General features: G+C 41.0%; 1 protein-coding gene across 4 annotated transcripts in view; it reads right to left on the bottom strand.

The window, feature by feature from the left end:
- Mpp7 (membrane palmitoylated protein 7) overlaps nt 1-15,234 on the bottom strand; it is a 217,419-nt gene that overhangs the window by 40,545 nt on the left and 161,640 nt on the right. Inside the window, exons 7-14 of one of the 4 annotated variants that reach the window (XM_036188121.1) lie at nt 14,967-15,048; nt 13,933-14,018; nt 12,779-12,853; nt 12,454-12,650; nt 11,944-12,008; nt 3,406-3,426; nt 3,296-3,307; nt 2,103-2,141 (exon numbers count right to left, since the gene is read on the bottom strand). In XM_036188121.1, the coding sequence (XP_036044014.1) occupies nt 2,103-2,141; nt 3,296-3,307; nt 3,406-3,426; nt 11,944-12,008; nt 12,454-12,650; nt 12,779-12,853; nt 13,933-14,018; nt 14,967-15,048 (577 nt within the window). Of the gene's footprint in view, nt 1-2,102; nt 2,145-3,295; nt 3,308-3,405; nt 3,427-11,943; nt 12,009-12,453; nt 12,651-12,778; nt 12,854-13,932; nt 14,019-14,966; nt 15,049-15,234 lie in introns of all 4 variants that reach the window. The other 3 variants (XM_036188120.1, XM_036188122.1, XM_036188123.1) reach the window with 3 other exon arrangements.

Here is a 15,234-nt window from a genome sequence, read left to right on the forward strand (position 1 = left end):
CAGACTTCGCTTCTGTTCACTCTGCTCTGGCCACACAGGCGTCTTGCACAGGCTCCTTTAGGTGCAGCAGATATCCTGCTTAGGGTCTTGCACCATGCTTATTCCATACTTAGATGCTTATTCTCCACAATGCCCCACCCTCAGCTTTCCAGATCTTTTCATGGAGACCCTCCTTCATTACTGTGTTTTCCTCTCAGTACTTACTACCATCTTATAGGTTATACACAGTTGCCCCTCCCCACTGCCAATTGGTTCATTTTACATCTTATGCTCCAATAATTATATCATTTATTTACCTCCCAATAGGAAAGCAACCTTTTTGTCTTTTCTTTTGGAAAAAAAAAAACACATGGTAATGGCTGGGCATCTCTTCATGACTCCCAGTGCCCACTCTTGGGCCATCCTCCCACACTGACTCTGCCTTGGCCAGGAGACCTATTCTAGTCCCTAAAAGACTTTAATTGCGGGAGCACTCCTGGAGTGCTGCTTTCTATTGCTGAAGTCAGGAACTCTGAGAACCGTGTTTGGTAAGCTTCCTGGGGCATGAAAGACCACACAAGGGGCTTGGGAAATGGCTCAGTAGGTAGAGAACCTGAGTTCTGATCCTTAGCACCTATGTTAAAAGCCAGACATGGCAGAATGCACTTACAAAGTGGTGAGAACAGGCATATCTCTGAGTCTTGGTAGCCAGCTAACACTAAATCAGTGAGCTCCATGTTCAGTGAGAAATCCTGTCTCAAAAAATAAGTTAGAGTTTGATTGAGGAAGATACTAGACATTGACATGAGGCTTTTAGTGCGCGCGCGCACACACACACACACACACACACACACACACACACACACACACTCAAATGAGCTCACTTGGCTAAACTCCCCACAAATCAGACAGACCCCAGCCACCAGCTGAGCAGAGCCTGGGCAGAACCACAGAACTGACTGCAGATTCACAGGCCTAAGGGTTGTTGTGTGAAACTGTTGGAGATTCCAGGGGATGAAAGGCGAGGTGCCAGGCCACAGAGCAGTGGGCACATTGCACTGCTCTGAAAAAGAAACAATGAAGGCAGAAATCCCCTCTCTCTCTGGTGTAAATTCATGTGATGGTTGATATGAGACCTTAACTATGAGAAATGGGAATATCGTGTGTTTCAGGATTTCTGGTATGTTTTACAAAACCAAAACCCAAAGGGCAGCTGCAGGGAAGCAGACTACAGTTGCTGTCTTTATACAGAGTGGGATGAATCCAGAAGCAGGAATTGTATCTTTTGGTTCTTAGGTGAACACCGTATACGTCCTAGGCCTTAGTCTAATTGTCATAGAATGGATAAATATCCCAACCTCAATGTATTGGAGATGATATAGATACCAAATACCTAGTACAGTATCCGCTGTGAATTCCTCAGTAACCACGAGATCCTATCACCACATCTAAGAGTGTTAATCGTAGAAGAAGGCGGAAAGGCAGATGCTAGGCCCTGTGTTTCCACAGCACCACCCCCTTGCTGAGCAGAGAATTTGTTGGCTAAACATAGCAAAGGTAGGAAAGGCTAGAGGTGAAATGCAGAGGAAGACAATCTTGCTGCCTTTAATGATGTCTAGACATCTTTGCTTCTGTTTATAACATCCCCCAGCATCTCCAACCTAGAAAGCATTTCTTAAGCCACACATTAGAGACTAATCACAAGACTTAACTGTATTTGTGTTATTTATGGGGTGTAAGTAACACATCATAAGAAGATGATTTGAGAGGAAAAAATTTATTCAGAGCTTTGAACAATCAATCCCAGTGAACTCAACTATTTAGAAAAGTCCAGAAACCAGCACTGAGAAAAATTATTATTAACACCATCAGTGTGTGTGCTCATCCTCTATCAAAAAGCATATAATCATCTACAAAGCTGTATGGAACGCTCCTGGCATAATACCTACAGCCCACTGTTGAATCCTCTATGTCCAGCCCGCCAAGCCTGTAATACAAGGTTCCTGCTTGCCTAAGTGTTGGAGCATGCTCACACAAACATGCTAATTTAAAGGAAATAATGTAATTATGTTGAAAAAAGCAACAGAAAGCAAAGAAATCTTCTTCTATGGCCACTTGCTCACCTATGTAAGTTCCGCTGCTGTTACCATCATATCCGGCATCTTCTGGGTAGAATGTAAAAGCCAACAGAACAGAAGTCAGGAGACAAAGCAGAATGGTTAGGAGCCCAGCGACAGATGTCAAAAGTCCATTACTGGAAACAATCATGGAATGCACAGTATGGAGCAGCCCTGACGATGGCACTCTTAGAAAACATTTTGTTTTCGATTTAAGTTCAGGTGTTGCCTTTTTTTTTTTTTTTCAATCTTCTTCGGAGGTTCCTTGATGCAGTTCCAAAGAAAATGATTTTTTAAATTATCTGAAATGTTTATATTTTCACAGTAAAGAAAATTACGCCAGTTGACTCCCAAAGTAAATGTACTTTCATAAATCAGCTCTTTGATAATATGTAAAACAGAGCATTTACTTTGGCTGGTTGGAGTAGGCAGGAAGGTGAGAGTAGAACACACCCTTGCTGACAGGTACTGATCCCAAGTTGGGAAGGGAGAGAAGAATAACATTCTAGTTTCATTAAAAATATAGAACAAATAAAACATGTAAAATTAAACATTGTGTTACTGTTTGGGGGAATTAGGTAACTTCTGGCCTACACTTATCTTAAAGCAGTGAAGTAGTTGTTGTTTGTCCTGGAATCCTTACACAAACACACCCCTGGAATAGGCTATGCGATACCTAGGCTCTGAGAGGGCCAGAGCACCTGCCTGTCACCACACAATAGCATTAACAACACTGCCTTAGTGACAGAGATGTAAGCACACTGTGTAAACTGTGATTATATGTTAGCTAGTTCTTCTACACGAAGGAAAAAAAAAAAAAAAAAAACCACTAAATCCCTTTCCAAAACAAAGTCCAACCATGATTTTTGATACTGAAAAATGGAAGTTTGTACTCATAAAGAGTACTCTGCCACAACTGCTTGACATATCTGATCTAATCCTACACTAATATTCACTAAATAAAATTGTTAGCTGGGCGGTGGTGGCGCACGCCTATAATCCCAGCACTCGGGAGGCAGAGGCAGGAGGATCTCTGTGAGTTCGAGGCCAGCCTGGTCTACAAAGTGAGTTCCAGAAAAGGTGCAAAACTACACAGAGAAACCCTGTCTCAAAAAAACAAAAACAACCAAAAATAAATAAATAAATAAAATAAAGTAAAACAAAATTGTTAACCACACAGGGGAATTTTATACATGTACCTTTAATTTCCTCTGAGAAGCATAAAGAGAATGAAAAAGAAGAGGGTTACACTGACAGAAAACACAACGAACGTAGAAAGATCCAAACAACTAAAATAAAATCTACCTACCACATTCAACTGAGTCCTCATCTTAGAAAAGCCAAAGGAGGGAAAACACATATATTTAAACATTTCAATATTAGACAGTGCAGCAGCCTGCATGTACAATGTATACATTTTAGTAAAGACACTGAGTGGTCACAGAGCTCATAGTCAGCAGCCAAATGGGAAAAATCAACTAGAAAAAATTACTCAAAATTCCCTTCAATAAGGGAATTTCATTTCTTTTAATAGATTGGTTGGTTCATAAATCAACCTGTTCAATCTGTTGAAAAAGCTTCATGAAGAGTAATCGATCAAATGAAGAAAGGATCTCAGGAACAAGCAGGTTTGCCCTGGACAAGTCTAAGTGTTCTGTAATTTCAACACCATCCTGACAAGTCAATTATCACATATATTATTTCATGGAAGATATTTTAATTTTTTTTAACTTGAGACATATCACTGTATAGGCCTGGCTAGCCTGTAACTCAGTTATGCTCATCTCCTCCCTCCATCACTTCCTGTCCATCTTCACCTTGTCCTCTTCCACATCCCTCAAATCTATGCCAGCAAGATGACTCAATGGGGAAAGGGGCTTGCTATGTAAGCCTTCACATCTTCCCCCTTAGTTTCTTATCCTTTTGTGTTCCCTAGCTTCCATCTCAGAAAACACATGCTGTATTTGCTTTTGTGAAGTAGTTTACCTCACTTAACACTGTGATATGCTATTTATCCATTTCCAGCAAATGATATTTTATTCTTCTTTATGACTTAGTAAAAACCTTCATAACACATCCCATTTTCTTTTCCCATTCATTTGTTGATGGGTATTCAGACTGAATCTACAACTTGGCTACCACAAATAGTACCATAATCAACATGGGTATACAGTTATCTCTACAGTAAGTATTATTCTTTCAAAAATAATTTTTATTTACTATTATTACTATTACTACTATTATTATTATTATTAGTGTGTGTGTGTGTGTGTGTGTGTGTGTGTGTGTGTGTGTGACATAGCACACAAGTGGAGATCAGAGGACAACTCTGTGGAGTTGGACCTCTCCTTCTACTTTTCTGTGGGTTCTGGGGATTGAACACAGGTGGTCAGGCTTACATAGCAAGCCCCTTTACCCATTGAGTCATCTTGCTGGCACAGTCTTTCATCCTTTTAGATATCTGCCCAACAAATAGTACAGCTGGATTATATGGAAGTTCTATTTATTTAATTTTTTTTAAGATGGAGTCTTGCTGTGTAGCCTTGGAACTCACTAGGCAGAGCAAGATAATCTTGAACTTGTAAGGGTCCTGCTCTCTCTGCCTCCCAAGTTTTAGGACTACAGGCATGTGCCACATGCCCAGGCTTATCTTAATTTTTGAAGAACCACAATGAAAAGGATTTTTAAAAAGAATCCTTTATTCTTGAATTACTAATAAGACAGCAACTTAAAAGGCTGTCTAGGAGACTTCTCTTCAGTAAAGAATGGGAAATGTATTGGCAACATATCCCAAGCAAAATCTCACCCTGACTCAAGGTGGAACATTCTTCACAGCCTGGCTATATAGAGTGAACAGGGGTGATGAAAACCTCCCACAGCTACAGAACAGCAGCCATAGGTAATGGCTCAGGAAGATGAATACTGCTGGGTCAGTTCTACATGACCACTGTTAGCAAATATGATAAGCAAAGATTATTATTCAGGCTCATACTATGAGCTACTCAAATTAGGATTTATGCATATTTCTCACTAGCTCAGACATGCTAAGTGCATCTGAAACAAATGATCAGAAAACAAAGATCTGCATGATCAGTTAGCAACACCAGACATTGAGAATCACTGTGCTGTGCATGGTAAAACACATGTGTAATCCAGCACTCATTGGCTGAGGTAGGAGGATTGCTGTGAGCTTGAGGCCAGCCTGGGCAGTAAAGTGAGTACCAGGGCTAGATACCAAGACCCTATCTCACCAAACAAGCACATATAACAACAAAAATTCCACTACTGTAAAAAAATCTCATGTACTGGATTGTAAAGTAGATTGCTAAATCTTGCATATGTCTTTTAACATAGAATAAGTTGAACCTTACACCCCTGGTTAAAGACTCAACATCATGGTGATCAGATGATTAAGGCCACAGAAGTAAACAAAAACTTGGAATGCCAATAATCAACCCACAATGAACGTTTTATGTTACATATAGCGTGCTTATTTCATATTCCAATAAGAGGTCATAAATCCATATGCTGAATGAATTCAGAAGATTGTTTCTCCATACAGTTATTGGGGAGGATGCTATGATTTTTTTAAGCATAGTAAAATTAGAGACACACATCCAACAGGAAGTCTGTGCTTAATGAATCTCACGTGAAAAAGGCAAAGGATTCCGCTAGAATTGCAAGGTTTGAAAAATGAGGAAAAATATACAAAGTGTTGAAAGAAGAAAGCTAGGGTAAGCTATTTAACATTCCAACAGTTCCATGAGTATAGGACTACTAGCCCCAATATACAGACGGAAACACACCTATGTAGTGAAATACAAAGGTTGTGGTGGAGAAACCTGGCCACATGTGTTTAAGCACAAATGCCAAACCTTCATATCAGAACCATTTTGCAATTATTCAAGATGAGCTAGAGAACCCAGCAATGGAGGATGGTTCCCTGTTTCCTCCATGTCTCCTATATATCACCATCACCACCAACACTTCCTCTTGCCCTTTTCCTGTAGCTTCAACAGCCCCATGTGCTTCCCAGGAGCGCCTGGAAAGGTTAGCTCCTGCTCCTATATTATCAGGATTCTACAGCTTTCTGGCCTCAAGCACTGGAGAACAGGACACGGAGGCTATAAAACCACAGAGGAATGGCTACCAAGGAAACCAGAGGGTGGACTGGGGACGCCATAGGGGAGGATGCCATGAGATGTGCATGGCAGAGCTGTAGTGAGCTCCTATTCTGTTAGCAAGGGGGCACCTGCTTTCCTAAGTCCCCTTAGCCCTCTGACTGTAGCGTGACTAATCCATGACCACAGATCAGACACCTAACCATGAGCAGACTCTTCCTAACATGCCACTGGGTCTCCAGGAGGAACTGCATGGCTTAGAACCCTTCAAACTAGAAGAATCTTCCCCGAGACTGTTTCAGAAGTGACATCATCAGCTAGACAGGGAACCTACTGAGTCAGAATCACGTGAACAACTGGATATACAGTTGACAGCCTAGCTCATCAGCACCTCTTCCCACAAAGCCCTGACCTGTGGAATCTTCCCAACAGTATCATTGAAGATCAGGACCCAGGTTGCCAAAGGTCCATAGTGCCAAGCTATGGGAGGAAATGAAAGCTTTATAAGGGGACCCCTAGTGTGTGTGGGGGCTTCTGACCCCCAGGTATATGCCATGAAGGGTACAAAAGCACCCCTTTCCTCTTCATCTCTTAAACACCCTATCTATGACATAAACATTTTGGCTTTACATGTAACCCCTAGCCATGACTGGCTCCTGGCCACAGGCCAAAAACAAGGAGGTCACATAATTATGGATTGGACCCTCTAAATCTGTGAATCAAAATAAAACTGTCCTCCTTATAAAGCTGATCAGGTATTTGTTAAGGTATTAGAAAGCTCACATAAAGGGAAAATATTCACAGGGTCTTTAAATTAATATTTTAAATTATGTGCCTGTGTATGGGTATGTAAATGGAAGGGTGTGAGGAGGTCATGGGTGTCAGATCTTCCTGAAGATGGAGATACAGGCAATTTGTGAACCTCCTGATAAAGGTGTGGAAACTGAACTTGGGAGTCTCTGCAAGAGCAATACACACTCAACTGCTGACTAATCTCTCTAGCCCCTGACATGAAACTCTCTGTGTTTCTGTTCACTCTAAATGCTACAAACATTAAGAAAATGCTTGACAAAGTTTTAGATATACAAAAAATTTTAACAGCATAAATGATCTGTTTCTAAATTGATATAACATGTGCAAACACTAAATACACTGGAGATGGCATTAGGAAGGCGTGTACCCAATGAGAAATACTTTATTGCAACAGCATGCAGAATCTGAAATGCAGGCACCACATAAAGAAAATGACATTGTTTTACTCAGCGTTGAAACTATTGTACTGGATATTATGTTTGTCGACCCATAATGAGCAAGTCCTACCTGCTTCTAATGGATGCTCTTTGTCTGAATTTAAGCCTTTCCTTGTGTGTCTATAAGCCCCAAATCATAACTGGTTAATGTGAAGTGTTCTGTGATTTTATGTTTTAAAATATCAAAAATTTTGCACATTTATTTATCTAATGCCAAGAATTCCACAGAGCTATTTTTAAAGAATTTAAATTAATATTATTTAGTTTGCTGTATGAAAATGTTAAGGTATTTACACTTTGATAACTGAAAAGGAAAATTAAATACTAAAAATAGAAATCATACTTTGATATTCTGCCGTAAAATAATCTATGTGAAAAAGAGGTTTCCCTACCCATCCTTTCTGAAGACCATAAATACTGAATTTAAATATAGACTATATCTGGATATAATTAGGAAGATGTCTGTATTTCAACAGAAAAGGGACAGTATTTCAAATAAAGAAATTTATATGTCTTTCTTACGAGCTAATTGAGGTACCAGGATATAGCTCATGGTAGAACACTTGCTAGCACACACAAAGTCCTGGGTTCCATCCATGGCATGGAGTGTGCATGTGAGTAAATGGAGTAAATCTAATATTCTTATACATGCAGATGAAGCACAAAATAAATTATGACAACATAAGAATTAGAAGCTACCAAGTCTTCACCATCAACCACTCCCATGTGCTCCTGGAGACACTACCCCAGACCCAGGACTTAAGCAGCTGCCTCTTTGATATACTCACCCAAAGCTGGTCATTATCAAAGGAGGCTTATCAGACACCTACCTCTGTCCTCTGTCTGTGTCACCAGTACAGAGTCACTATGTGAAAACAGTGGGAAATGTTTCCTATTATAGTTTTGGTTTTCGTTGTATAATTTTTCAAAATGGGGGGAGAGGCAAAGAGAGAAGAGGGGATTGATCTCCATCTCAAGCTCCCAGGTTTAAGAATAGGCACACGCCTTTAATCCCAGCACTCGGGGGGGGGGGGGGGCAGAGCCAGGCAGATCTCTGAGAGTTCGAGGCCAGCCTGGTCTACAGAGTGAGTTCCAGGAAAGGCACAAAGCTACACAGAGAAACCCTGTCTCGAAAAAACCAAAATAATAAATAAATAAATAAATTAATTAATTAATAATAAAAATAAAGAAAAAAGAATGCTTTCATTGCAAGAGTTGTGTCTTAGTTTTCAGGAATGGTTTAGAGGCAAACATTCCTGTTTGAGAAGCCTGCTTTCTGGATAAATATTGAGATTTCTTGGTCCTTAAGGAGAGCTATGGATCCACCATCAAAGATGAATGCCACCCACATATACTCTCAGAGTTTTGCACAAAAAACCACTAGTTTCAAAGTCTGGAGTGCTCACTAGTGTCTCCTTGGTTTCATTTTCATTGGAGCTAAGAACAAGTGCTCTAAGCACAAAGACAAACACAAAGGTGACATGACTAGAATTTGTCTTCCTTTGAGTTCTGTGTTGATATTCTAGAATTACCTTCTATGAACTCTTTTTTCCAGTTGTTATGATACACTTAGGGATCAAATGAGTAAAATTACACAGACACAAGCATTCACATCATGATAAGGGGAAATCGAGTCATTTAATGTGTTATCACATGGCGAAATTTAGTACTTCCAAGTCAGTGCATGCTGTAATTCCCTGAGTCTGAAGTACACTTAAATGTTAGTTCAAAACATTTTAGAAACTGCAGATATAGCTCAGTCAGTAGAGTGTTCTATAATACGAAAAACACCCTGAGTTCCATCCCAACACTTCATAAACTATTTGTGTGGTACTGCACCCCTGTAATCCCAGCATTCAGGAAGCAGATGCAGGAGGATCAGGAGTTCAAGGTTATTCTTGGGTGCACAGAGAGTTCAAAGCCACTCTGAGCTATATAAAACCCTAACTCAAAAATTCTGTTTCATTATTATGTTTTTTTCCATCAAATTACAAATCACTACTTCCAAGATTCCTTTTTTCAAAAAAGATCTATTATTGTATGTGTGCATGCCTATGTACATGTATGTGGATGCCCAAGGAGATCAGAAGAAGGTGTTGGATCCCCTGATGCTAGAGTAAGAGGCAGCTGTGAGCTACATGCTGAGGGTGCTCAGAACCAAATCTGCTCCTCTTCAAGAGCAGAGCATGCTCATAACCACTGATCCATCTCTCCAGCCCTGTCAATTACTTTCTTTCAAGCACTGGACATCATTTCTATCAACTTTCTATTTTTCTTCCTAGAACTGTCCTGTAATGCAGGGAGGGTTGTGACAAAACTGCACTTAGCATGTGAGTCAGGCAGTCCTTACAAAATGCTACACAGACAAAAAAGAGTAATACATAGGTTAACATGCTTTTAAATGTTACTGTACTATCCAGAGCTAGCACAACTGTTTCTGTAGACAATGGCCACAGGAATTTTAAACTGCACTTCGATCTCTGAGAATAAAAGACACTGGCTTTCAAGTCTCACGAAACCCACTGTCTGAGCAATGCTATTTTTAAATATACGCTGGTGGTTTATTTGGATAATCTTGGGCAGGTTTACTTGAACTATGAATAAGCAGATAACCTCTCTCAGTGAATGAAAATCAAGGTATAAAAGGAGGAAAATGTGGAGGCACTGGCCTTAATTTCAGCACTGGGGAAGTTGAGACAGAAAGCCCATGAGGTTGACGCTGCACTGGGACACACTTCAAGACCTGGTCTCAAAAATCCAAGAACTAAGAATCCAAGGAGTGGGGAGGAGAAGGAAGAGAGAAAGAGAGAGCAGGAAGGGCCAGTAAGCTCACTTCTGTCTCTTCTCTTGCTTTGCAGTGCTGGGACAGGACGCCCAGGCCATGCTGGGCGAGCACTCAACCACAGTTATGCTCCCCGAGTATTTGAATGGAACTCAAGAGGTAAAACAAAATCAACCAACCAAAGAAACAAATCAAGATGATAATTTGGTAAAGATACCTCTTGGAATAAATACTTACCAGATCCAAATAAATATTAACATAAAAATGAAACGATGCCAAACAATGAACAAAAGCCTCCATTACAATTCATGTTTACACCAACACTCTCCCTTCACACCCATACACGCTCAAATCCACACACATCTATACAAAGTTGAGAGAGCAATTAAAAAGCTATTCCTTCTCGATAGTTCTTTAAAGAAATAGTTAGCTTATTTCCTAAATAAGTGAAAATTCCCAATTACTTCAAATGACTTGTCTCCAAGCTGTCTATACTTCAAAGCAGAGTACATTTTCAAATTTGAGTGTAGTCTCATTTCCTCACTGTTTAGTGGCATATTTCATCTAACAAGCACCAAATATATTCCGAATGTGCAAACCCTCATCCAATATCCAGGCTCAGTTCCTTGAAGCTGGATGAACTAACAATGGAAAGTTACCACACTTAGAAACAATGCACCATTAAGCCTTAGACCTTCTGAACTTTCAGAACTCCACATGCATTACAAGAGTACCTTCCTCCCAACCAGGCTGAACACAGCAAAAGCAAGCAGGCTTTTGATTCAGTAGTGTATGCCCACACTGGCTTGCTGTGAGATTTACACTTAGCTGTAGCTTGGCTTTCTTACTACGTGATTACTGAGCTGTATGTGTCTGCAAACTAAAGGAAATAACAGGAGATGTGAAAAAATGCAACAATACTAAAAACAGATGTTGGTATAAAGTTTCAGGGCCATTATTTGTTCATTTCACCTTTTAACATGTAATCTCTATTTTTTTTAAAGGGGGAGTCCATTTTTTTTCTCCTAAAATGCCCAGACACACGGAACATTTTGAGAGATGCAGTGTATAAGGCCTGAGAGGGTGAAAAACAGGAAATAAAGGGTGAGAGAAGGACAGACTGAAAAAGAGACATGTCCCCAGCCCTCTCTTTTTCAGGACTTATACGAAGTCCTTCTTCTCTCGTTTTCCTTCCTTTTGGTCTGGCAACTCTTTGCCATAAGGTCAAGTTACCAGTTGTGATTTGTAGATAAGGAATTAAGAGGCATGTCTGCTCTTAGGCACAAAAGCATTTGTGCCTAGGAAAACAATAGTTTTATTTTGTTTGTCCCCAATTTTTAATGAGAAATACTTACCCCACACCTTCTGGCTTGGGGAAAAACGAAGAAAGAAAGAAACAAACAAAAGCCGTAGTTGTACTGTAGGCTCCATTTAGTCGGTCCCTAAGAGCCGGAACTACCGACGACTGTCTCCAACAGTCACACAGCACAACGAACAACCTACCATGTGTTTTTCTTGCAAAGATTCACAGGACTGTCCCAACCGTGAATTACTTCTTTGTTGGGTGTCTGAGAAATGATGGCCCAAGAGCTACTGCAGTCTGATATGACCCCTCCCTCCCCGGAGCACCTGCTCTAACAGTCAAAAACCAACAGCAGGATCAGGTTTCCGTGCATTCATAGGAACAAACTTACATGATTTCCTGTTGGAAAGTTTCAGAGGCTGGACTACCACTTCTGGCCGTCTCAGAGCCAGTCTCCTGGGGGAAGAAAAGGTCAAGGTGCCTGTCAACTTTCAGCACAGGTTCAAGGTTAACACAGCACCAAAATATAAAACCCATAAGGAAGATTCTGAAGGAACACAAGATGATCTGCAAATGAACTAAATCCGATGTTTTTCAAATTTTAAAGTTACCCCCTTTTCTGAAATGACCATATGCTTTCCCTGTAGCACACACTCAGATATTAATGTGCTAGTGTCTGCTTGTCCCACGACGATGACCCAAGAGGACCTGGTACTGTCATATTACTTTTGGTCATCTGTCATAGAGCTAGACAAAACAGATCTTCGAATCCAAACCTGAGGGAAAATAGATTGGCAGGCTGGGTCTGAAGCTCATTTTATCCTAACAGTTCTAGGACGATGTTCTGCAGGGAACGGAAAGTCATCTGTAGAAAGGTCACTCTGCTGTGCCAGGGGCTCACCGTTCCTGGAAGGGCTTGGAGGGGATCAGGCCAGCTCTGGGGTTGGCGGCACCCTCATGCTTTGCCTGCCACCACGTCACATCATCCTGGCTCATAATCTGAAGAATGTCTCCCTTCTGGAAAGAGAGCCCTGCCTCCTTACACGGGATCGCCTTGTCCTCCTTTGGATTGTAGTCAAAAAGGGCTTTGATAAACACCTGGAAGAATACGTAGGAGAGGTAAATGTGAAGCTGTCTGCATTCGTGCAACTTTTCAAAGCAGGTGTGTATTAGCTAAAAGAAATAACATTAAGTCCCCCATCGCAAACAGTATTTTAAAGACTTACCTTGCCTTCCTTGGAAGCTGTTTCCTCTTTGGCACTGGGTATTATCTTAAATGTAATTGCTCCCTGGGACTGACTCTGGTATCAGGGATCAAAGAAAGGGTCATTAGAGAGTTGGAGGCAGGAGGAGAATAAAACAGACAGGTAGAAAGCTAAACACAGTTAGGAATGTACAGCATTCTACTCAGACGAAAGCAGACAAGTATGTTTGTAGAAATTCCAGAAACACGAGAAAGCTCTGAAGTATGTCCAGTCACTTAAAGACCATTTTTACACCTTTACGTCCTGTGCACTGGAGGTATCAATACATCTACTGCCTTCCACGTTAGGTTACATCAAAAGAGTAACATATGAACCAGGCTTGGAATGAACACAAGGGTCAGTGCCTAGAGCAGACAACACAGAGATCCTGGCATTTAAGTGTTGGTATCCTTATTTGGTGAACTAGAAAGCTGACACCAGATGCTGTCATTTCTGTGGTTATGAACATGGGATTCATTTGGCAGGAATGCACATCAGAAAAAGTAACTCAGCGCAGCCAGGTCAGTTTTATTCTGGTAGCAGGATAAACATTACAAACAAGTCCACTGAAAGATTTAAAGACAGATGGAATGTCTACTCAAATTTAACTAAAACCGTAATTCCATGACCCGCAGGTACTTGCTGATTATCTAAGACCACAACAGACCTTCTTGTTAATGGACATGTATGACAATATCTGTTTGGGGATACTCAGGGAACTTTCTAGTGCTGTAGGTTTGCATGTTCATATGTAAAGGGGCAGTCTCCATTTTACCCCTACCCCTGAACTTAAGACTTAACAATCCCCATGCCCAAGATAATTTCACTCCAGTTTTAGCTCTAATGAGAGGGGGCAGAGGCAAGAGACTCACCAACAGCAGTGCAGAGGCCATCTGTCCACACTGACCTGAAACCCTGCATATATGATAACCTCCCTTGACCCTCAAAATACATCAGCAGATCGCTGCTTCTCCTTACATTCATGTAAATGAAAGTCTTGAAGCCACATGGACAAAAGTGTTTCTAAGTACGTGCGCAGCACTCCGAATCTGGAGGGCTAAATCCAAATCAGACTGAGAAACCTGAAGCACAGTGATTTTGGTTTTCACTGAAATTTACATAATGTGACAGCTTACCAAGATCTGTATTATTTCCTCAGGCCTCTTGTCTTCCACTGGAATCCCATTCACTTCCCTCAGCTCATCACCCACATGAATGAGACCTGACAAACACGAAACCCAGTAAATCAGCCGTGTCACAAAAGGACACTGTGGGCTGTCAAGTGTCAGTCATTCTCAAATCGATGAAGTATCAGGAAAGAGACCTTCTTTCACAGCTCACACGCTTCAGTTCTGCAGTTCTCTGGCGATGAGTATTAGCAAATCAGACAACAGTATCTTGGTCCCTCTCTAGCAGTGCACATGATTGGTACCTTAGAAAATAACTCACTTTTATTAGTTACTTATTATTTTCATTTGGTGTGAGCATGTACATGCCATGTGTGTCATATGTGAAAGTATGTAAAAAGGTCAGTGGTCAAATCTGGCACCATTCCTCAATGTGAACTTCCTTGTTGTTGAGAATGGGTCTCCTACTGGCTTGTAGTGCATTGAAATCTGATTACCCTGGTTGCCTGTGGACTCCACCTCCCCAGAACCAGGACGATAAGCACATACCACCACGTTTGGCTTTCAATGTGGATGCTATGGATTAAACTTGGTCCTCACACTCGTACAGCAAACACTTTTCCAACTGAGCTATTCCCCCAGCAGCTAAAATAATTTGTAAATTTATTTTTCAAATTGCATGCTCTCAGTAGCATGTATTTTCCACATCAGAAACAATAAAATGGGTCATAATATAACTTTGCAGGCTGGGCAGTATCCCTGTGGTCTAACACTTGACTAGCACAGCCAAAGATGTAGGTTTGACGCTCGGTACTATGGGGGGAAATCAGGTGTCTTTGGAAGCCTGTGTCAGCTAAGACCACAGAGGGAGATTGAGCTATCATTTATTTGTATGGTGTCCACATTCCAACACACTGAAAAAGGTCCTGTTCCTGGTTCTGCTCCATCGTATCAAATACTGTTAGCACCGAGTTACTCACTGGGACTGTTGCTCACAGAACACAACACAATTTGTCCTTATTCAGTGAATAAGGGGCTCTCACCACTTCTGTCTGCAGCCCCTCCCCGCATGATCCGGGCCACGACGATTGCCCCCGTCTGCTCGTCCTTCTTAATCGTAGCACCCTTTCAAGGCAAAAACGGTGAGAGAGGAAAAAAGTATTTGTGGGCAGATTTTCAAACTGTGTCATAAGACTGAGATGTAAAATAACTTTTATCTGGAAAACACAGAAACTACTACAAAGAGAAAGGATAAAGGCAAGAGGAACAGAAATGTTGACTGTCCTTCAGATGTTCCTTACAATGTACCCA

This window comes from Onychomys torridus, chromosome 5 (assembly GCF_903995425.1).
Source record: "Onychomys torridus chromosome 5, mOncTor1.1, whole genome shotgun sequence".
Taxonomy (NCBI): Eukaryota; Metazoa; Chordata; class Mammalia; order Rodentia; family Cricetidae; genus Onychomys; species Onychomys torridus.